At 35.1% G+C, this 25145-nt stretch overlaps 1 protein-coding gene across 2 annotated transcripts in view; it reads left to right on the top strand.

The window, feature by feature from the left end:
• Positions 1-25145, top strand: part of PLA2G4A (phospholipase A2 group IVA) — a 161463-nt gene that overhangs the window by 112711 nt on the left and 23607 nt on the right. For both annotated transcript variants that reach the window (XM_001165694.7, XM_009439765.5), the window contains exons 11-14: positions 6437-6574; positions 6669-6761; positions 10457-10528; positions 15915-16157. In XM_001165694.7, the coding sequence (XP_001165694.1) occupies positions 6437-6574; positions 6669-6761; positions 10457-10528; positions 15915-16157 (546 nt within the window). The remainder of the gene's footprint in view (positions 1-6436; positions 6575-6668; positions 6762-10456; positions 10529-15914; positions 16158-25145) is intronic.

The raw sequence follows: 25145 nt of genomic DNA, 5'->3' as shown, positions 1-25145 counted from the left end.
ATTTTCTGTAACATAAGACTTTGAAAATATAAGAAAATATTAAGTGAGATGATTTCCTGGTTGTAGAGAATATTCCATGAAACTAGTAACTAATGTATTTTCATTTACTATAGTAAAATAAAAATCATGGATACAATCAATCAATACAGTCAATTAATTATCCACTCCTCAGTAACTTTTGACAAAATAATATGCCTAGTGCTTTTAGGTAGTGCAAATTGTTTTACTTGTTGGTTATCTTTTCATTAATTGGGTAATATGATCTACAGTCCTCCCTTGGTACTCATGGGGGATTGGTTCCAGGCCCCCCTGTGGATACCAAATTCAGTGGCTGCTCAAGCCCCACATACAAAATGGCACAGTGTTTGCAGGTAACCTACACACATTCTTATGTATACTTTAAATCATCTCTAGGTTATTTACAATGCCTAATACAGTGTAAATGCTAGGTAAATAGTTGTTATATTGTTAGGGAATAATTACAAGGAACAAAAGTCTGTACATGTTTAGTACAGATCAAACAGTACATGTCAACAACGTTACATTTTCTGGAATTTTTAAAAAATATTTTTGATCTGCAGTTGATAGAATTTGCTGAACTCATGGGTATATAGAGCCAACTGTATGTTTGCCATTCAAAGTGCTGTTGTAATTTTTATAATTCAGCACCTAAAAAGTTCTAGTGTATATTTGTAGTGGTTGATGAACCAATGCCTCATTTTGTTAAAATCTCGGGAGTGAACACTTGTTTCTTCTCAAGCTTTGCTTCTTGGATACTATAAAAGTGCACAACACTACTCGGGAGGCTGGGGCGGGAGAATGGCATGAACTCGGGAGACAGAGGAGCTTCCAGTGAGCCGAGATCATGCCACTGCACTCCAGCCGGGGCCATAGAGCGAGACTCCGTCTCAAAAAAAAAAAAAAAAAAAAGGGCACAACAGCATACTTTTGGGGGGGGCCTCTGTCAGTGTTAGTCTGCAGCACAATGGCATTTCTGACTGTAGCTGGTGGGCTTCATTCTATTTTTAGGAAAATTATCTCAGTGACTTCAGACACACCATGAGCTTAAAAAACCATCATGAGTGGTGTGTAATTGGCACATATATATCCAGAATCCTTTTGTAATTTTCACTTTTCTCTCAACTGCCTCTCAGACAAAAATTTTGAATAGTTTACAAAAATTAGCACACATGGGATCCATTCATTCAAATGTTTATTAAAATATTGGCCAAAATGTTTGTCATGCTTATGGTTCAGAACGCACTTATCACATTTGCTATTTTATTCCATGTTTCCGACAACCGGGGAGTAGGTATTTTTAGCTCTGTTCAACAGAAGAAAAACGAAAACCTCTTAAAGATTAAATAATTTGCACATTGCTGCTTAGAACGTAATTAGCAGTGCTGAAATTGGTTTCAAAAATCCTTTGTTCTTTTTATTTTACCATACTAACTTCTGATGTGTACATAGTGATTACCGTCTATATAGATTGCAGCAGTCTGCCGGGCGCTAAGGATGAATTCCTCTTTCCTCACCACAATATATTGTCCCTACCCTATAAGACCTTATGGTCTGTTTGGAAAATTTACAATAATTATTAAAGAAGTTAAGGCACAAGAGAGTACAGAACTGTTACTATACACTGTCATTTTGACCAAGTTATATAATCTATGTTAGACCCAGTTTTCTCATCTGTTAAGTGAAGATGAGACTTCTCACAATGTGTTGCCAAAAAATGAGACAAAGTATGTAAACAATGGCAGGCCCTAATAATAAGTTTCCAGTACATTTTAACAATTTAGAATGTTCTGTGAAAGCTGTATAAGAAAAGTCAGAGGTCTAGATCTTAAAGATTAATAGGATTTGAATATGAAAGGCATATTTAATTATTGGATTGTGGAAGGGGGCATGTAGTAGGGTCAGGGATAAATCAGGTATGCTCAATGGCAACAAGGAACCACACATCTTGGGCTATAATGGGGTTCATAGTAGAGAGTTGAGACTTTATTACACAGAAAAGTAAGCACCATAATGAAATTGCTTCCCCCCACCCATAGCTATTATCTTGTGGAGCTTTGAAATTTTTGGAATTGTTTGATCTATAACACTTGCATGCTAGTCGGATTTTTGCATGGCCAAATAAATCATCCTTCACCCAGAAAGAATTATATGGTCAAAAGAGCACTACATTCTAATTTAAAAGCCTTGTCTTACAATACTTCTAAGCTGAATACCTCAGGCTAGTCATGTAATCTCTGATTCTTATTTTCCTCCTTATTTAAAAAAATATATTAACCCTAAGATTTATCTTCCAGAGCTATTAAGGCAATAATATGAAATATGCATAAGATGAGACTGAAAACTATAAAGAGGCATACAAATATAAAAGTTTGTTTTTATTGTCGTGATTGTTCTGGACTTTTCACAGTGGTTATATTTTATTCTGAATTTTTAGTCAATAGCCATTTTCAAAGAAAACCTAACTAAAATAATTAAAGAATAAATAATATTTGGGTGAGTGGATATTTTGGGTTCTTTTAGACTGAAAAAATGCTGTTTTATATTCAGTTAGTAGTCTTTGGACCTGGATGTGTCTTCTTTTGACATCTGCTTCACTGCAGTACTGCTACTGAGATGAGTGGTGCATCATTAACCTTCATTGTTAAGCTTCTGTCATAAGGCGGTTTGAGCTGTGTCTTCCAACAGATTTAGACAAAATCATTAAACATTAATTATATGAATCTTGTACCCAGATAAGACATCTTAAGGTACATATCTTGAGTGTTCAAGTAGCTTTACTTGAGTTACTGAGAAAAAAAGAATAGAGACACGTCTGTAATTTATTCTTCTAATATATGCTTAGATTGAAAGTGGCTGTGTAGAAGAAAAAGTTGAGACAGTCTCTGAATTATATTTTTAAAAGTCAAATAATCAAATTAGCTTACAGAAGCTTTATTAACAATTTTACTTCAACAATACCGGATAACATTTTCCCTTCCTCTTGGAATAATTTTAAACACACCTTTCATTTAGAAATTTCTTGGAAATTTTCAACAAATAAACATTGGTGTTTAAACTGTTAGAAATTCCTGACTCCTCCACTACATCACATTGCTGAAAGGGCTTAAAACATTCATTTAAAAATTTCCACTGGTGAATAAACTGCATTTATGGATTACAACTTATGGTTATGAACTTAGCATCATGCTAAATTTTTTGACAGACACTTTAGAAGTACAAATATAGTACTTTTCCTCAAGAAAGTTATAATCCTATTGAAAGAGACAAAAATAAAGCATGGAAAAATTCCTATAATATACCTAGACCTGACATAAGTGTGTAGACCTGACATAAGGGTGAGATATCATAGAGTTTTAGTATAGTCGTAAGAAAGGGTGATGAAACTTGGATTTAAGTCGAATGTAGAAGGATCTATCAAGTACGGGTAAAAAGACACCTTTGTGTGGAAACAATATGAGAAAATGCTCTAAGGGAAGCCAGAGTTATGTTTTGGGCATCACCATAAAAAAAAAACAACTAGTCTAGGACTTATGCACACATTGGTGAAGAAAAGGTGTTGTATTTGGAGGCACCATTAGTCCCAAGTTATGGAATGATTTTAATTCCAGACAGAAATATTTTTATTTGATTTTGATGATAATGGAAATAGTTAATGCTTTTGTGCAGGACAATAAAATTATTTATGTAGTGTTTTTGAAAAAGGCACTTTGGTGACCAATAAAAACAGAATGGAAAGAATGAAACTGGAAGCAGAGATATCACTGTGCTTTTGTGATAAGGCCCTGGAACTAGGGACATACTGATAAGAAAAGAATAGATGGATATGAGAGGCCTAAAAGTTATCGGTGTGATGCAATGATGGATTTGATAGAGTGATAGCATGGTTTACTGAAATAGGTAAGCTGGCCCGGGAAGAAGGGTGATGAGTTCTTATCTAGGTAAGTATAGTGGGAGGAGATGACAGAATATCTGAGTGTAAGGGCCCCAAAGGAAGTTGAAAGTACATGGAGGTGCAGGAGAGAGGTTGGAGTCAAAAGGTAGAGTCACCAGCAGGAGAGAATTAGTTGAAAACTAACACCGTGAGTTCTTCAGTGAGGGGTGCAGAGCTCAGTTTAGCTTTTGAGAATGCCTATAGTTACTGTGTGCCCAGGCCACGGCGCTAATCAAGAAGAGATTGCTAGAAAAGCAGGAACCAGGAAGTTGTTATGCCTCAGTTCCCATGATAGGGTTGTGAAATTGAGAGATAGGAAATTACTTGTATGAATACAGGAATTTTCCTAACAGCCTCTGATACATTGCTAGTTATGTCTCACAAATTCCATGTAAATCATTGTAAATCACACCACTTTCTGATGAAGAATATATGTACCATTTGGCTTTGACATATAATGAATTACAATGTTATCAAAATTGTGATTTCATCACTTCCTTCATGAAAGGAAGGTGTTGTGACCTACCATTGAACAAACAATAAATATAGATCCACAATTCCTTTTCCAAACCTTTGGTGACATGTGTTTTAGAATTCAAAATGTTTGGATTTTGGAGATATAAATATACTCATATTGTGTATTACCTAATACCCCAGTGGGTTCTTATAATCAGTGATATTTCTCCAATAGGATATATAAATATCCACATTGAGTGGGATAAATGAATTATAAGAGCCCCCACTAACATTCAAGCCTGATTTCTCACTAAATGAATTCAGATTAGATTTTACAAACAAATGAGTAACAAAGAAGCTTATGAATTTTTGAATTGTTTGGATTTTGTATTGTTGGATAAGATATTACAGACATATTATAATTTCAGAAAGAGAAAAGCTAGAAAAAAAATGAAGTGGGATAGAGAATTATGAGTTGGGCAGGGGTGGATGATGTCGGGATTTTAAAATGGACCATCAGCAAAGACCCTAAAATAAAGATTAAGTAGGAGCAAGCATTATAACTGCAGAAGGGAATAGCAAGTGTAAGGTGCTGAAGTGGGAATGAACTTGACTTCTTTGAGGAACAGCAAGAAGATCTGTGCCATGTGGCTGAAATGATGTGGGATACGTAAGACAAAATGTGATAGAACATTGTTAGGAGGGATGTGGTCACATCACACAGGGAGTGGGATCTAGGCCAGGATGGAAACTTGTCGGCCCTGTTTTTATTTTCAGTGTAATGGGAAGCTTTCAGATGACACTGGTGTGCTGTGATTTATATTTTTAAAGATTTATTCTGGCTATGGGATATCAAAAAGATAATAAGTGAACAGAGTAGAAGCATTTTAGGAGGTTATTGTGGAGGTCCAGGAGAGAGAATACAGCAATTTGTATCAGTACGATCACAGTGGACAAATGGATAAGTGACCAGGTTCTAAACATACCTCCTGATAGAGCCTACAGCACTTGATTTTTCCTGTGTAAGCTATAAGGGAAAGAGAACCATCAAGGGTAATCCTGAAGTGAGTAGTGGCATGAATAATATAGTACCATTTACCAACAAGAAGAAGAATGAAGGAGTTGCAAATGTAGAAAATGGGAATCAGAAACCAGGAGTTCTTGCTGAAGACATCAAGATGCAGATGATAATTAGACATAGTCATAGCCATGGGAATACATGAAACATAAAGTGGCTACTATTTATTGAGCAATTAAAATGTGCTATGTCCTCTTCTAAGCTCCTTACATTTCTTAACTCAGTGGATCTTCAAAACAATCCTACACACTATCGACTTGTGATATGTGATTTTATTCACATTTTATAGATTAGGGACCTAAGACAGAGAGAATAATACCCAAGTCAGTAAGCACAGCTCATAAGCAGCAAAATAGGATTTGATCCCAGACAGTCCAGCTCCAGAGCCCCTGCTCTTAGACAGTATACATCTCTGGCACTATTACCATGTTTTTCTAAGGCATTCAACCTAAAAACTTTGTATTGCAATCTTGTGGAGTTAGAATAGACAGTTAGTGAGCAAAATTGAAGTGAAGGTGAAGAAAAGATAAATGTTAGAAAACATTTTATTTCATTTTAATAAACTGTTTGAATTGCTTAGAAGAGTTTAATTTATTCTGTATGCTCCATGAAATTTATATCTAGTTAGCAGTTTTCAGTTTCCTATTCTATAGAATGAAAACTGACTTCAGAAAGACATCTGAGTTTTTAAATAGAAAAGTGCATCTAATTTCTGCAAATTAGAAGGGATCTTTTTGTATCGTCTTGTCTTATTCACCTCTAAGCGTTTTTCCCCCAACTTCTACACAATGTCATATACATAATGGACATTTGGCTAATGTTTTCATTTCGATATTTTAAATAAGTGAATGAGAATAAGCATAACATTATTAGAGTGATCATTAATTGTGCACACCATGCCATAGCATTTTCCTATTAATGGGATTGCCTTGTTTTTAAAATACTTTCAGATTGGGTTGAATTTAGTCCATACGAAATTGGCATGGCTAAATATGGTACTTTTATGGCTCCTGACTTATTTGGAAGCAAATTTTTTATGGGAACAGTCGTTAAGAAGTATGAAGAAAACCCCTTGCATTTCTTAATGGGTAAGTGATCAAAATAAAAATGTATCATTGACTTGCTTGACTATTTTGAAACCTGGGATATTTTAAGTTATTTTCTGTTTCTGTTTTATTTTAGGTGTCTGGGGCAGTGCCTTTTCCATATTGTTCAACAGAGTTTTGGGCGTTTCTGGTTCACAAAGCAGAGGCTCCACAATGGAGGAAGAATTAGGTATCCTAAAGATATGCTTACATTGATACAAATCTTGCTACATTGATAAAGTTTATTGACATATATAGAGAGAATATTAAATCTTTGTAAATATTTCAACTATTCTAAATTTATTAATAATTTGGTTGAATCAATCTAAATATTTCCTAAAAATAATGTTACTTCTTAAGTATTATTTTGACACTGAGGTTATAAAACTCATAAAAATCATTGATTTCTAAGAGTAATTTTTAATAGAACACATCTCTATTCCTTTTTCACATTATACTGCTAAACATACTATTTGTATTAGAAAGTCCTCTTTTTATCAAATAAGAATAGCTTTTTAAAGATTAGATTCACCAACAGCTAAATACAATGTAACACTGAAGCTTATGCTTGTCAGTTTATTTAACCCTTAAATATTAACTCACCAGAATTCTGTTAGCATCTTATATTAATCTATACCCAAAAGAAGGAAAAAAATCAAATCACCTCTAGTACACTTAAACTAATGGTTTTCATTAAATCTAACCTATTGGCCTATAATAAATTATGAATATTTACAAAACCTGAGAAAGTAGACAATCTCAATTGGGGACCAGTGGTTTTCATTCATTATAGGAATACCATAGAAACATGTTTTCTTAAATTAATAAATTTGACTTAAAGCAAACAAAAAATTTATATTCAGTTTCTTCCAAAAGCCTTGCCACCTGTATTTTAATCAACATTAATTTTTGTGTTGACTGTTTTGACTGATAGCATAAAGAAATGGTGGCATGCTAAATCTGAATTTGGAGCCATAACAGCAGGGACCTGGGAGAAGTGCCTGATGGACTATCAACACAACTACCTACTATCTCTTCTCTATCTGGGAAGTAGCACAGATCTATCTGAGAACAAAGAAGTCGACAGAATAACATTGATGACTTTTTAAATAATTAATTTATTTGAAGAATGCTTGCATACAAAAAGCTTCCTGCAGGAATTTTAAACAAGCTGTCCTTGGTTATGCCAGGCAATGTCAGTTGATTTAATTAAGTTTACATGCAAAAGAGAATACAATTGTAACATTAATTGGAACATTAAGTTGGCTTATAAGCAGTATTTCCACTGCTCCTACAATTGATTTTAGTTATTTGATAATTTATTTAATATTTGTATTTAGTGTGGTAAACTCCTATAGTTCATAATATTTTCAAGAGTGTCATTTGTATTTTTGTTAGTTCTTAATGAATAATGGAAAAGTTATCTTATAATTTCATTGGAGCCAAAGATTTTAAAATAAAAATAAAAACAAACACACAAATAAGGCACCTTGTGTTTGTTTATTTTCTGTCCTCTGATCATCACCCAGTTAATGAGCAAATGAGGTAGGTGGCACCCATGAACCTGCTGTGACATTTACCACGGGGCACATTCTCCTAAGGGTAACTGCAAGGCAATGTGTATAATGATAAAATGATCTCACTTGATTTCTTTTAATGAACATTACATCCCAGATGAATGTCCTGTTCCCAACTCTTTGTGGAAATAACAAACCCTTTCTCTAAGTTATGTGAAGATTTTAGAAAAAAAAAAAGAAGAAGAAGAAAGAGAAGATCACATATTGAGGCTTGCTTCCTGTGCCCCTCTGTTGAATAATCCAGATAACCTAGGGTTTGTTGTTTTTTCTTCTTAAGGCAGGAAGAGAATAGGACTGAAATAACAGATCTGAATGTGGGTGAGACAGTGGCTAAAAGCCAAGGAAAAGGAGGAGGTTTATACTAGGTAGTTTTGAGAAGGTTCTTTGTTGAGAAGTTTCTTTAGAGGCCGGCAGTCTGGCAGCTTATTGACTCGGACTGTGTGTCAGACTGAGGGGGAATATCGTGTATGTGTGATCCGCCAGTCAGCAGGAAGCATCTTACCTCAGATTAAGTAAGGATTTCCAGAAATGAAACCAGAGAGGTGACCAAGAGGACTCTGAGGACTCCTGGTGACTACTCCATCCTTTGGCTGACTGAAGTCTATCTCCTAAAGGAGTGTTCAGAGATGATTTTTACTTTTTTGTTTTCTTCCTTCTGAAGAAAGACTTTAAGGTAAATTGGGCTACAATCAGGTAACTCTGAATGAAATTACTTACTCTCTAAGGAGTTTTGAATGAATGTGAAAAATTTACACTTTTGAGAGATGGAGTTGTACATTATACTAGGATGGAAAATATGTAAATTCAGAATAGTTAGCTATTCATATCATGAAGTCTTCCTTACAAATAAGACAGTATTTTGGTGAACTATTTTCTTAAACTATCATATGTGACAGAAAGAAAGAAAGGAAAGAAAGAAAGAAGAAAGAAAGAAGAAAAAGAAGGAAAAAGAAAGAGAAAGAAGGAAGGAAGGAAGGAAAGAAGAAAGAAAGAAAGAAAAAGAAAAGAAAGAAAGAGAAAAAGAAAAGAAAGAAAGAAAGAAAAATAAGAAAAAGAAAGAAAAAAGAAAGAAAGGCAATAGAAAGAAAGAAAATACTTAAGGAAGGAAAAGAAAATAAATGTAGGACTAGAAACACACCTAATGTATATGGCACCTGGGATAGATCATTTCTTAACATCTCCCACACCTCTGTGTAACAAAATTACTATTGATGATAGCCACGAAATGAAACTAATAATATTAGCTTGTGAATATTTAATCAGATTTTTTATGTATAATCATGCCAGTGAAAACTTAAAAAATAAATGTCAATCCATTGCCTTAAGCATTTATTAACCCTTCCATTACTAACTCTTGCTCATTCACGCACATTTTACTTGAAAAAAGACAACTGGTCTGGGCACTGTGGCTCACACCAGTAATCCCAGTTCTTTGGGAGGCCAAGGAAGGATGATCACTTGAGTCCAGGAGTTTGAGACCAGCCTAGGCAATAGAGTGAGACTTCATTTCTACCAAAAAAAAAAAAAAATTAAAAAAATTAGCCAAGCATGATGGTCCATGCCTATAATCCCAGCTACTCAGGAGGCTAAGGTGGAACGGTTGCTTGAGCCCAGAGGCAGAGGTTGAAATGAGCAGAGATCATGCCACTGCAGGCCAGCCTGGGTAACCATTTAAAAAACATAAAGAAGAAAGATAACTAGTTATTATGCTAGAATTTACTGCTGTCTTTGTTTTAAGGATTTCTGGTTGTTATTTTAGTTTTTATAACTGCTCTCTTAATATGTTCTGCAGGAAGCACAAATTCTTGACACCAAAAGGTGAATTTCAACTGACAATTTTCAATATTATTGAAAGTCAAAAGATAATTTATGTTAGTATCTTTCATTCATTTTAAGAAAACTGTTTGGTAGCTCACCTGTAGATTTTGGTTTTATCCTTTATCTTCATAAACACCACTTAAAAATATCTAATAAAGAAAAAGGCATATTTTTTGGTATAACAAGGAGCTTCCTATAATCAAGTTGTTATTTTTGTCAGAATTATGATAAACATAAAATTATCCTCTTTAAGTCATGAATTAATAAATATAAACTAATTTTTCATGTCCCAGGAAATTTTGTTTCCAGTGAGAAATCTGAGAACATGATTAAATCTAATAAATCTAGAATTATTAAATGGATTTAAATTTATACTAGTAGAGCTAGCAGATCTCACTATGTGGTTTTGCTCAGATTACTTTTTTATATTAAATTTAATTGTTAATTTTGACACCTGAAATGTTTCAATTTTTTTGTTTTCTTTTCACAGAAAATATTACCACAAAGCATATTGTGAGTAATGATAGCTCGGACAGTGATGATGAATCACACGAACCCAAAGGTGAGTGAGCCGGAAACTTTTCTGGCTCAGATCCATGAGGAAAGGATATGAACACTCTGTCTGATTTTCTCACTCAAGATGCTGATGGTAATCTTCACTTCAGACACGGAAGTGATAAAATTGTAGCTTTCTATTGAGAGGGAGGATTGCATGTTGCATGTCTAATAAAATAGGCAGCACATATAAATCCCTAATTTATTTTGTTTTAATACCTCAAAAATACTATAAGTTGAACAAATGAACAGATCCAAGATGGTAGAAATGCTGAATTCTATTTTAAGTCTGATTAGAGCACTAGGCTTCTCAGCATGGTTACTGTGATTTGGGAACCTTTTTAGATGGCTTTAAAAATTAACATTTTGTCTTTCAGAATTTTGTTATTAAGTAACATGAAAAATTATATTCTCACTCCATTCCTGACCCTTATCCCACTGGCTACACCCTCCCTCTTGAGAAGGGATTAGTGATGAAGTGGGGTAAAAGTATCAAGAACTTGATACGTATATTATTTCATAGTATAAATGAGCCCTTTTACATTTTGACAAGGTAGTTTTCAGTTTGGTGTGGATTATGATAGTCAGTGATGGACTTGGGGCAGAGATAAGGTGAGGATCAGATTTGCAACAAATATGAAAGTCATATTTGTTGTAAATGTTTTGTGGTAAAATAGATTATTTTGACAGTGTTTTGAGACAGCCATTTATAAAAATGTTCCCAATAGTTAAAAAAAAAGCCAACAAACAAAAACAAAAACAACAACAACAAAAAACAAAACAAAGGGAAGGCTTTATAAGAACTGGATATATCTGTCCTATTGCAGTTTGAATATGATCATCTAGATTTTAGAAGATATTAAATGCTTTCTGGTCCAAAACTTAATTAATTCCACTAGGCATGGAAGAGCCTGTTTTATCCTTGCTTAATTATTACTAAAATTAAAATTCTTTTTTCATAGCTGGGCTATTACTTCCTCAGAAGATGTGTTTGTGTAAATTAAAGAAAAGCTGCCTTCTCTGGAGAATGTAGCTGCACAGGGCCATGGCTTGGCTAGTGTATGTTGTCTTGCGAACATTAAAAAAGAGGATTCCTTCGCTGGGCAGCCAACGCTTTCATCTGGGCACGAGGTTTGGCTAGATGAGTGCAAGTTGGGTTCAGCCCTGATTTGCCCCCCTATCCTGCTGCGTTATGTAGCCCATGATCTGCCTAATCAAATAATGACCAGCAACCCTGATCATTACGCAGGAACCCCAAAAGAACCCTGTCCTGGAAGCAAGCAAGTCTTCATCCTGGCTCCTTCATTTTTAAAATTTAAAATTTACATATATTTTAGTTGTTTAAGTCCTTTTTGTTTTGAATTTCCTTTTAATGAAGGAAGCTAGCTATTGTAAAGGGGATAGCTATCACATGCCTAGCATCTTTAGAATTATTTGTGTATTGATTTAGGGACTACCGAGGAGACAGAATAATGGTTTCTCCATTATTAAGTATTTCTATAGATGGTCAGTACATTTGATAACCCCTACAGTACTAGCTGAGTCTTAAGGCTGAGAAGTTCAAGGACTGTTGAATATGGCTGCTTTGGTTTTAGGATCAGCCTTGCTTACAGCATGATATTTAGTATGTGGTTAAGGTTTTCTTTTCGGCTCTTAGTATTTATTTTTTTTCTCTTTTACATAGAGTTTTTAGAGCAGTTTTAGGCTCAAAGCAAAACTGAGCACAAAGTACAGAGTTCCCATATGTCCCCTGTCCACCTTCCACCACCCCTGCCTCTCCCACTATAAACATTCCACCCCAGAGTGGTACATTTGTTACAACTGATGAACTTAAATTGACATTATTATCAGTCAAAGTCCATAGTTTACAGTAGGACTCACTGTTGGTGTATATTCTATGGGTTTTGACAAATATGTAATGAAATATATTCATCATTATACATGTCACACACACTAGTTTCACTGCTCTAAATATCCTGTCTCCTGCCCCTGTCCCCTGCTCCCCCAACCCCTAACAAGCACTAATCATTTTACTGTCTCCATAGTTTTGCCTTTTCCAGAATGTCATATAGTCAGAATCATACAATAATGTAGCCTTTTCAGATCTTTCACTTAGTAGTGTGCGTTTAAAGTTCCTCTATGTTTTTTTTTTTGGCTTCATAGCTTATTTTTTTAGCACTGAATAATATTCCGTTGTCTGGTTGTGCCACAGTTTAGTTATTCATTCACCTGCTGAAGAAGGTGAACTTGGAAAACTTGAAGTTTGCTTCCAAGTTTTGGACATTATGAATAAAACTGCTAGAAAAATCTATGTTCAGGTTTTGGTGTAGACACAGATTTTTCAATTTATTTGGGTAAATACCATGGAGCACAATTGCTGGATCATATGGTAAGAGTATATTTAGTTTTGTAAGAAACTGCCAAATGGTCTTCCAAAGTGGCTGTACCATTTTGCATTCCACTACCAGCCATGAATGAGAGTTCTTGTTGCTCCACATCTTTTAAACATTTGGTATTATCTATGCTTTGGATATTGGTCATTCTAATAGGTAGGTAGTAGTATCTTTTTATTGTATTAATTTGCATTTCTCAAATGCCATTTAACTTGAAGCCTCTTCTCATATGCTTACCTGCTATCTGTATATCGTTTTGATGAGGTATCAGTTCAGGCCTTTGGCCCATTTTTGGATTGGGATTATTTTCTTATTATTGAATTTAAAGTGTTCTTTGTATGTTTTATATTACATGTTTTAAATCAAATATGTCTGTTGCAAATAATTTCTTTCAATCTGTGGGTTATCCTTTTATTCTCTTGAGGCTCTTTCATGTTTAGTCATATGATTTTGAGCAAAGTTTTAGGCATTTTCAGCTTTAGTTTCTTCAGACCTATCCTGGAACCATTTACCTTCTCTCACAGAATTGTTGCAATCATTAATTTAGCAAATGCATACAAAAGGGCTCTAAGTTGTAAAGGGCGATGCAAATAGAAATGTACTATTACTGTTATGATTAATAAGCAATAAGTATCATTTATATGTTGACTGTTGGGTTTGTCCCACAAGTGATGCCATTATCAAAGGTATCCTGGTATGGAAGTGAGGGCTTATTGAATAAGAAGAATAAAAGTAAGAAGCGACAGCCCCAAAATCTTTGGAAATAATTGCATATCCTATTTATATGCTGTGTAACTAGAGATAGAAATCGTTCACTTTAAAGCCTGAATTATTCTAGTAAAAGACATATTTTGTCCTGTTTGGCATTAGAAAAGTGTAAGAGTAGAAAGTAGTGTATTTGTTTTTGGTGACTATATAGTCATCTGGACTGGTTACTGAATGAAAGATCTCTTCATTTACTCAGCTCAGTTAAACAAATACCTGTGAAGATAAGGATTATAAATCATGCTACTATAAAGACACATGCACATGTATGTTTATGGTGGCGCTATTCATAATAGCAAAGACTTGGAATCAACCCAAATGTCCATTGTGGTAGACTGGATTAAGAAAATGTGGCAAATATATACCATGGAATACTATATAGCCATAAAAAAGGATGAGTTCATGTCCTTTGCAGGAACATGCATGAAGCTGGAAACCACCATTCTCAGCAAACTATCACAAAGACAGAAAACCAAACACCACATATTCTCACTCATAGGTGGGAATTAAACAATAGAACACTTGGACACCGGGTGGGGAACATCACACACCGGGGCCTGTCAGGGTGTGGGGGGCTGGGGGAGGGATAGCATTAGGAGAAATACCTAATATAAATGATGAGTTGATGGGTGCAGCAAACCAACATGATACATGTATACCTATGTATCAAACCTGCACATTGTGCACATGTACCCTATAATTTTAAGTATAATAAAAATATATATTTATTATGGTTTTATGTATGTTTAGTTTACATTTATTGGAAATTATGAAGCTGACTATAGAATCTCTTTTTTTCTCTTTATTTCAACACACACACACACACAATCACGCACACATACACACACAGTTTTATAAATGTGTGAATATTTATATACAGGGTTCCTAGAAATCAGAAAAAAACGGGGTTTAGGCAGGCGAAGTTATACATTACCATAAATTATTCTTTGATTTTGATTATGAATAAATAAGATTGATGATTATGATGCTTCTGCTGCTGCTGCTACAACTGTTTCTGCTGCTAGCTAGTGTTTATTAAGAATTTAATATGAGCCAGGCATTTTTCTAAGAACGTTACATAGATGCACAAACACAGTTAATTCTCACAACTTTAGGAGATTTATCAGTGAGGAAATGGAGGAAGAGAAGGGGAAAGTAACTAGAAAATAGTGGAGAGAGGGTTAAGACCCAAGGATTCTGATTCTGGAGCCAGTGCTATAAATGACCATACAATATAGTTTCCCAGGAGTAATGGTGTATGCATAGGTGGTAAGGAAAAAGTCATTTAAAACTGCTTCTTTGGGGTGATTGCTGAATTTTAAAATGTTTAGGCATTTGTTTAAATTAAAGGCTTTTAAATCCCCAAACTTTATAAGCAAGGATGAAATGACAGGTCGTAAGATCAATAGGTCATAAGGGTGTTTATTTAGTAGCAAATATATGTTGAATCCTTTAGCTCTCTCTCCTCATTTTGCAGAAATCCTGAATGTTTGTTAAACAGGGTAAGATTTCTTAAGGTAACTTAAGAAATGTAGAGGATAGAATTAACCACTGGATTTTCTGTGTGTAAGTTATATGTGTGCATGCAAGTGCGTGCACTTGAAGCCAGAGAAAAGGAAGAAATCAATTCAGGAAAGAAGGGAAGGGGGAAAATGAAAGAAATTTACCTGGAAATCTGAGCATAGATCAAGTGGCACTGTCAAGAATATACCCCTTACACGCACTGTAGGTAAAAGGAGAACTAAGAACAAATTAAGAACAAAAATGATTAACTGCAATATTAATTTAGGCAAATAAACATGTTAAACCAAATATAGAGCTTCATTGTTAATTTTAACATTCAATTATCCAAAGAAGATCCCTTTTTTTTTTTTTTTTTTTAAGACAGAGTCTTGCTCTGTCGTCAGGCTGGAGTGCAGTGATGCGATATCGGCTCACTGCAACTTCCGCCTCCCGGGTTCAAGCGATTCTCCTGCCTCAGCCTCCCGAGTAGCTGGGCCTAGAGGTGCATGCCACCATGCCCAGCTAATTTTTTTTTTTTTTTTTTGTATTTTTAGTAGAGACGGGGTTTCACCTTGTTGGCCAGGATGGTCTCGATCTCTTGACCTCATGATCCGCCCGCCTCGGCCTCCCAAAGTGCTAGGATTACAGGCGTGAGCCACCGTGCCCGGCCCAAAGATCCCTTTTTAAACATGCATTTTGGAGTCTGTATGGTGACCTTTTATTTTTCCCTAGGCACTGAAAATGAAGATGCTGGAAGTGACTATCAAAGTGATAATCAAGCAAGTTGGATTCATCGTATGATAATGGCCTTGGTGAGTGATTCAGCTTTATTCAATACCAGAGAAGGACGTGCTGGGAAGGTACACAACTTCATGCTGGGCTTGAATCTCAATACATCTTATCCACTGTCTCCTTTGAGTGACTTTGCCACACAGGACTCCTTTGATGATGATGAACTGGATGCAGCTGTAGCAGGTAAGTGTACAAATATAATTAGTGGGAGCTAATGCAGGAGATCTTTATTCCTTCTCTGGAGAGAAGCATTTTAATTATTATTAACACTTACTCATTTATTATCAGTTATTACAACCTGCATTTAATGTGTGAAGGGCTTCAAATGACTAGGGTTTTTTTGTTGTTGTTGTTGTTTGTTTGTTTGTATTTTTGAGACAGGGTCTCACCCAGTCACCCAGGCTGCAGTGCAGTGGCACAATCATGGCTCACCGCATCCTTAATTCCTGGGCTGCAGCAATCCTCCTGCCTCAGCTTCCTGAGTAGCTGGGACTACAGGTGCACACCACCATACCCAGCTAATTTTTGTAGTTTTTGTAGAGACAGGTTTTTGCCGTGTTGCCCAAGCTGGTCTCAGACTCCTGGGCTCAAGTGATCCTCCTACCTTAGCCTCCCAAAGTGCTGGGACTGCAGGTGTGAGTCACCGTACCTGGCCTGGATTTTTTTTTAAAGAAAAATTTACATTGGATAGGAAATGGCCTAGACATGTCAGTATAGAAAATTTTCATTAATAATATTGAGGAGGACGGCCGGGGAGCGGTGGCTCACTCCTGTAATCCTAGCACTTTGGGAGGCCAAGACTGGTGGATTACCCAAGCTCAGGAGTTCGAGACCAGCCTGGACAACATGGTGAAACCCCGTCTCTACTAAGTAATCCCAGCTACCCAGGAGGCTGAAGCACAATAATCGCTTGAACATGGGAGGCAGACATTGCAGTGAGCCAATATTGCACCACTGCACTCCAGCCTGGGCAACAAAGTGAAGCTCTGTCTCAAAAAAATAAAAAATAAAAAAAAATATTGAGGGAGATGTTAGATCTTCTCTGTACTGGTCACAGTTCAGTTGCAGAAATTTGGAAACTATTTCCTGTTTTCTGAAAGGGATTTAAAGAAGGGAATTAGGTGCTTATAAAATCGTTCCAAACTTTCAGGGATTTAAAGAAGGGAATTAGGTGCTTATAAAATCGTTCCAAACCTTCAGGGAGCAAGCTTTAGGCTGAGCTTTCAGGAATGGTTCAAAAACCACTTCAGAATCATCCCCACAAATGTGTTGGCAACTGTGCTTGGCAGCAGAAATAGTGGAAATGTAGCTTCTGTCTCATTTTCTTTTTCAGATTTTATGTGACTATTTCTCTTTGGCAGAGGCCAGGTCTCAGGAGAACTGGAGCTGCAAGGGAATCTGGCAAACACATTCTTAGCCTGACTCCCTAGTGCAACATAGGGCTTGAGTGAGCCAGCCTGTAGTGTTCACTAGGCTATCGGAACTATCTCTCCAGTTCTCAGAAAGGTTAGGTAACTTTCTTAAAACTGCCCAGCAAGAACCTTGTCACTTTCAGTTTTGTCACTTAGCCAGATCCTCAAGAATAATTCCCTTTGGTTTTCAGTTCCATGCCTGTTATAAAGTTAAATTTGCTTTGGTGACCAATCAATACACAATAATTTTTTGGTGATAATTCTGTCATTTCAAATTTTTATATTTCACCACACCATCATCTTTTCCTTAATGTCCAAATGTCATTCCTCAATCATTTATGTCTAAGGACATTTTGATTAGATGCAGTAAAAACTTAAATGGGATATTTCCAAAAAATTTTTCTACTGCCTTTTGTTTAAGCATCATACCTAGAACATACTTGTGAAATTTAGGATATAGCTTTGGATTTTGTTGTTGTTTTGGTATTGTTGTTTCTATTTGTTGCTTGATCCCTTAAAAGGTATTGCAGAGGCAAAAATGACCCCTGTTGTTTAAACAAGATTAGTGCAAACTCATTATATTTTGTGTTATGTTTATGGCATCAAACTCTAGGATATGAGGTATGTCTGATTATATACCGGTAATCCCAACAGGATTCACTATGTTATATAGCATATTAACTATTATATTAACTATAATGAAATTCTAATTGTTATAAAGTCAATATCTTTTTTTAAATTCATCCAAAATAAAAATACACTTAACCATACATTCAGTGACATTATTTTTCTTGTTTAGTCACATAACTATGCTTATTGCCATCACAATACCAATTAAACATGTCTCTTCTAGAAACGTATGCTTTATAGATTAATGATGAAGAGCTTAAAAAAACTACAAATTCATAGAGCATGTCGATATATGGAGAATCTTCAGTTATTTTACTCTATAGAAAGCGAAGATCAAAGAAGATAATTCTGTCATCTTTGCCTAAAATTTCTCAACAGAGCTGAGATTGGGACACAGGTTTCTTGACATTGCTTCCAAGCTTTTCCCTTGGCCACATACCATTCCCCTTAGCCCTTGGTTTTCTTAGTCATCCACTTGCTTATGTAAAAATGGAAGTTTTCTTTGTGTATACTTTATTCTATTTGTTTTACATTATTACTTGGATTGCACCAGCTCCTTATGTAGTTTTCACAGCACGAGGTCTACACTCCACATTTTAACAACTTCCTGGAAGTTTTGCAATATTTTATGTAGATTTGGTGGTGTTGGGGTTACCAGATAAAATACAGAATACCCAGTTAGATTTGAATTTTAAATATGTATATGAATAATTTATATATAATTCTTGCAGCATTTAGGACGTACACTAAATAATTATTTGTTGATTATCTGAAATTCAAATTAAACCGGGCATCCTGTATTTTTTTAGCTAAATTTGGCAACTTTAGGATGTATGCCTCTTCCTTTTAAACTATTTTAGAAAGTTTCAGTGAGAGAGGAGGAATTTTCATCTTCTTTCTGTCTTTTGTTCATTCTTTCATTCACTTAGGTTTACTGAGTACTTATAATGTGCTTGGTTCTGCACTCCAGCCTGGGCAACAGAGCCAGACTCCATCTCAAAAAAAAATAAAAGAATATGAGTTGATTGCGGGTGTTCGCATTTGGAGAATAATAGTTGTACACCACCTTGTCGACTCCTTTCTTCATTTAGTGCCCTTTGAAAGAAGAGTTATAGACAGTTTTCATAAAATAACATAAGGAAATATAAACTATCAATCATCCCCAAATATGGCATTATATAAACCAATTTTTTTGAGATACCTGAAAATGTTCTAAGCTAAAATTATTTTAAATTAATGACGTTTGGAAAGAACTTTACATTTTATTTCATTGTGTGTATTTCATTTAAATTACACTTTATTTATTTTTATGTATTCAGTTGAAAAATGTATATGGGGTATTGATTTCATTAAAAAATTTAGTTCAGTCAGTTCACAGATTCATTCAACTTTATGCTTTACAGGCCAACATTGCTAAAAATAATTTCATTTTAGACTGAATTTACTGAATGAACTAGTGCTTTTTCAGAAAGAGTCCTTACAAAGATAGATCTGATTTACCTCCCTCTGGTTGTTTCCAATTTTTAGAATAATCATATGTTTGGAATGAAAAGTTAAAACATTTATCACAAATTGTGATAATTTTGGTTCATAAGGTCCTCCTTAAAATTCCTATTTTAAAGAATGCCAACTAAAACTTTTAGCCACAACTTATTTAAAACATTAATTAAGCACATTTCTTTTTAAATTTTGCAACCCCCATGCCAAAAAAAAGATTTTTATCTAATCTAGATATTAGGTTGGAAAAATGTTACATTTGTTTAACCTACGATGATTTTGTTTACATAAATTAAAATGTGGGTGTTTTAGAATTAAAGCAATCTCTCAACCTAAAATCAGTAAAAGTGCGCTATTTTTGTGCCTACTACTTAATCTTGTAGACTGTATTTTGTAAACAGAAGAAATTATAATAGGATACAATTCCACTCATGTGTTTACTGCAAAATAGTTGTGTACCTGTAGAAACAAATTTTGGAGAGCTTTTTATTAGTCATATGACTTCTTTCCTGTTTACTTTTGTGTTTATCCTACTTACTGTGACACACCATCTGGAAATAAGAAATAAAGACATGAGTTAATTTAGGCTAGAGTTCAAAACACAGACATCCAAATATTTGTACATTGAATCTGTGTGATGTATTTATAAAATGGTCATTACAAATATCCAAAGCTGACCTGCTTTAAGGAAATGTTACATAATTCTAAAACAGAGTTATGTTTCCACAACCGCATTAATTCATTCACACGTTTAGAAACCTTGTACGTTTTAAATTATAGGAGGATATTCTTCCATAACGGCATTTATCCAATACTCTATGACATTTAATAGATGTTATACAGTAAATTGGGTTTAAGTTCAAATAAATTTGGGAACATTTACAACTCGATCTCCTTCTTCAAATACAATGAGATACCCTACTGAGTTTAAGTCCTACTTAAAGCTGCTTGAGGATAGTACTTTAAAAGGAGACTAGCTTATATTTGAATCTCAGTTGGACCCTTTACTAGCAGGCAATCTTAGGCAGTCAGGTAGCATAAGCCTCGATTTACTTATAAAATAAAAATAACAATGGTACCCATGTTATAGAGTTATTTGGAGGATTGGTTAGCATTTTCATATAAAGTGCTGTTAGTGGAAGCCATAGGAAGGAGAATAGGGAATGCGCAATGTAATTGGCTAGTACTTTAAGTTGTTGAATTTTGTCTTTCTCAAGACATGACCTTATTTAATCATGGCACTCTTATTTTGTATATGAGACATCAGTTTATATCTTGCATAACTATGCTTTTTGCAACACAGTTAGGAAACACTACTTACTGGTTTGGCTTGGTTTTTTTGTTTTTTGCAACATGGGTGAACTTAGTGGATATTATACTAAGTGAAATGAGACAGACACTACATGATCTCACTGTTATGTGCAATCTAAAAAAGTTGAACTCAGAAGTAGAAAATAGGATGAGGATTACCAGAAGCTGGGGGGGATTTGGGGAGGAGGCAGTAGATGGAGAAAGAGGCGACCTTGCTCAAAGGGTAGAAAGTTTCAGTGAGAGAGGAGGAATAAGTGCTGGGTATCTATTGCACAGCATGGTGCCTGCAGTTAATAATAATGTACATTTCAAAATAGCTAAAAGAGAGGATTTAGATGTTCTTACCACAAAGAAGTGATAAATATTTGATGTTATGAATATGTTAATTAGCTTGATTTGATTGTTCCACAATGTATGCATGTAATGAAACATCACATTTTACCCCATAAATATACACAATTATTATTTGTCTACAAAATAAAAATTGTTTTAAAAATAAAATAAAACAATAAAAGGAACACTACTTACCATCAATTTATCTTGAAGGTGGAAACAATGGTGTTTAGCTACAGACTAAAGCTGGGAATTGGTCCACATGATTTTCCCCTCAAATGCCCTCACTCTTGGATTTAAGAAAGGATAAAAGGATAGTACCAGTTTACTGATGATAAGAGGCAAACCAAACAGAATATGAGAGAAATCATCTGTTTTTGGTTACGCTTTCAGCTAAATTTTTTTTTTAAAACTGAGTTTATGAAGCCAAAAAAATTTTATGAATTATAATTATACTTTCATTAGATTAGGGAAAATCACTGCATGTAAAATTAGAGTAATCTTCCTCCCTTATTCAAGGTTTCAGTTTCCTCAGTTTTAGTTACCCACAGTCACCTACTGTCAACCACAGTTTGAAAAAAATAAAAATTCCAGAAATAAATAATTCAGAGTTTTAAATTGCATGCCATTCTGAGTAGCATGATGAACTCTCATGCCTTTCCTCCTGAGATGCAAATCATCTCTCTGTCCAGGCTGCATATGCTACCTGCCCATTAGTGACTCAGTGGCCATCTCAGTTAACCAGATTGACTGTCACAGTATCACGATGTCTGTATTCAAGTAACCTTTTTTTTTTTTCCTACTTAATAATGGCCCCAAAGTGTAAGAGTAGTGATGCTGACATAGTGTTATAATTGTTCTCTTTTATTTTTACTGTTGTTAATCTCTTACTGTGCCTAATTTATAGATTAACCTTTATCATGGGTATGCATGTGTAAGAAAAAACATAGTATATGTAGAGATTTGTACTATGCACAGTTTCGCACATCCACTGGGGGGGTCTTGTGGCATATCCCCCCAAGTAAGTAGGGACTACCATACTCCCATTATTGTGTTTTTAAATGTTAGGTTGAATTGCGATAAAATACACATATTAATGTGGTTTTAATAATTGATAGGATTATGTGCTGATAAACTCTATACTTTGTAATTATTTTATTTTATTTATTTATTTATTTATTTATTTATTTATTTATTTATTTTTGAGACAGAGTCTTGCTCTGTCGCCCAGGCTGCAGTGCAGCAGCGCGATCTCGGCTCTCTGCAAGCTCCGTCTCCCGAGTTCACGCCATTCTCCTGCCTCAGCCTCAGAGTAGCTGGGACTACAGGTGCCCGCCACCGCGCCCGGCTAAATTTTTGTATTTTTAGTAGAGACGGGGTTTCACCGTGTTAGTCAGGATGGTCTCGATCTCCTCACCTCGTGATCCACCCGCCTCGGCCTCCCAAAGTGCTGGGATTAACAGGCGTGAGCCACTGCGCCTGGTCACTTTGTAGTTATTGTTTTTTATACTATTCATTTCAAGCCCTCTTAGTTAGTCATGCCACTTTCTAAAGTAATAGTGTCACACCGTGCTTAGGGCTTAGACCTTGTGAACCTGGCTTGGAATCTTGACTCTCACTATCTGTTTGAAAATAGACAATTTATTTTACCTCTGTGAGCCTCAGTTTCCTTATCTTTAAAATGGCTACCTCCTTTGTAAGATTGTTTCCTTATCTTTAAAATGGCTGTCTCCTTTGTAAGAGTCGTATAAGAATAATAAACCTTATATATGAAATTTCTGATACATAATAGACTCAGTATAAATGAAGTCATCATTAGGATAAATATAAGTAACCAACTAATGAATTATAACTTTTTAGTAAAATATTTAAAAATAAATTTAAGCCAAAGAATATTTTTACGTGTAAGATGTTCACATATGTAATTGTTAAACTAAAAATTTCAGAGGAATAAATATTAAAATTGGGCTCGACAGTTTATATAGTTCAGTCTTACATCTTTACATTCCAGGTTCTGTGATAGGTAGTCTAGTATTTTGGCTGATGGCAAAGTGCATTCTCACTACTGTTTGTAAATACTTATTAAGAAAACAGAATTGATCTACAGATAATTATTTAAAGAACTATTTCTCGTCTCTCTCCTTATTGCCCTATAAGTTAGCCTTGGACACAGCCAGCCTTTATTATTTAGCCATATTACCTTATCGTTGTCTTTAAAAATAGCTTTATTTTTAGCACATTTGGTTGTATTCAAGACCGTCATTCACAAATTTCCTCTTTGCTTCACCTATTCTGGGCCGTATGAATTGCCTCAGCCATAAAATTTATTCTTCTTTATTTATAAGCATCACTAGTAAGCGTTTGTAACATTTATTTGTTATTCAGTATTTTAGAAATGGGAATTTTTAATAGATGTAAGGAAACAGATGACTTTGTTAACTGTAGAACGTTGGATATTAATGTTTCTTTAAAGTATTAATAACTATGCCAAAGTCTTATTCTTTCACTTTACACTGAATAAAATATTATGACTGTCTCACTGGTGTTTTTACTTCAACCTTTATTTATAATGAGGATTATGGATTTAATTGGACAAGAAGAATTTAAAGATTTGCTTTCCTTTTTGATTTCATGCTCTTAAAATCTAATAAGTAAAACTGACTATAGGAGAATTATAGTATTATTCTTACTTAGAAATATATGAAGGGAAACTAACATACACTAGGTTCCTACTGTGTGCTGAGCATGTATGTATGTACATAGGTACTACGTCAGAGATCCTTATTCATATCTGGTGTGACCATCTTCACTTTATTCTACTATCATAGGCCTCCCTCTTGGGCTTTGCCAGCCTTCTTCTAACAGCAGGAGGAAACAAGAGTGTGGACAAGGGAACAGAGCACAACAGCTGTATGGCATTTTATCCAGTTCAATTCAAACAAGTTCAATTCTGGTCATGTTTTATTTTCCTGGCAAGTGAATTAGGAGCACCACACATAAATGTGAAGAGTAATGTGTTATCAGTATTATTTTTTCATAAAATTGATGATCTCTAGGTCCTCTTTTTCTTCAGACCCCTTGCCATCTAATCTGTTCTCCTCCCATACTGTCGTCAGACTGCAGGCTCCTTGCTGTCCTCAAACACACCCAGCCTGATTCTGCCTTGGGACCCTTGCTCTAGCTCCTCCCTCTCTCTGGTAACTTCTGGATCCCACCCTCCCAATCTTTAGGTGGTCTGTTCCATATCATTATTCTTATTTCAATGTAAGGTTTTCTTCTCAGAGGCATCTCCCCTGACCATCCACCTGAAGTTACTTACTCCTTATTATAGTGTCCTTGATCATTTTCTTCATTGCATTTATCACGTTATGAAGTGCCCTCTTAATACATTTATTTACTTATTGGCGGTGTACTCGCAATATGAGCTCTATCAGAGCAGAGCATGTATCTATCTTGTTCAGCATCTGGAATCATATCTGAATGGTAGTAGCCAACATATATTTGCTGGGTGTGTTGGCTGGATGATTTCCTTGAACTCCCACCTTGTGGTGGAATGCACACTCACCCTCAAGGGAGGCAGCCTGGGAACCATACAGAGTCTGCCACCTCCCAGTTGTGCCACCTTCGAGATGACTCTTCATTGGCTTCACCCTCCATTTACAGATGTCCTCTGCCTCACCTGTCTGTTATAAGAATTAAACAAGATTATGCATGAGGAAATGTTTAGAAACCTGTAAAGACCTACGTAATGTAAGATAATACTATTAAAGTGATCATAGCTTAGAGTTAATACCAGGACCTGAGCTAAGTGCTTTCCATGCGTTGTCCCTATAAATCCTCACAGCAACCTTATTTGATAATTACTTTTATCGTGATGTTACAGATGAAGAAACTAAGACTTAAAGGTAATAATTACAATTGCTAAAGTTGGTTTCATGCCCAGCTCTATTTGTCTCCAAAGCCTGAGGGCCTAATCATATGAAATTCT

Source organism: Pan troglodytes, chromosome 1 (assembly GCF_028858775.2).
Source record: "Pan troglodytes isolate AG18354 chromosome 1, NHGRI_mPanTro3-v2.0_pri, whole genome shotgun sequence".
Lineage (NCBI taxonomy): Eukaryota > Metazoa > Chordata > Mammalia > Primates > Hominidae > Pan > Pan troglodytes.
This window is presented reverse-complemented; position numbering and strand designations above follow the sequence as displayed.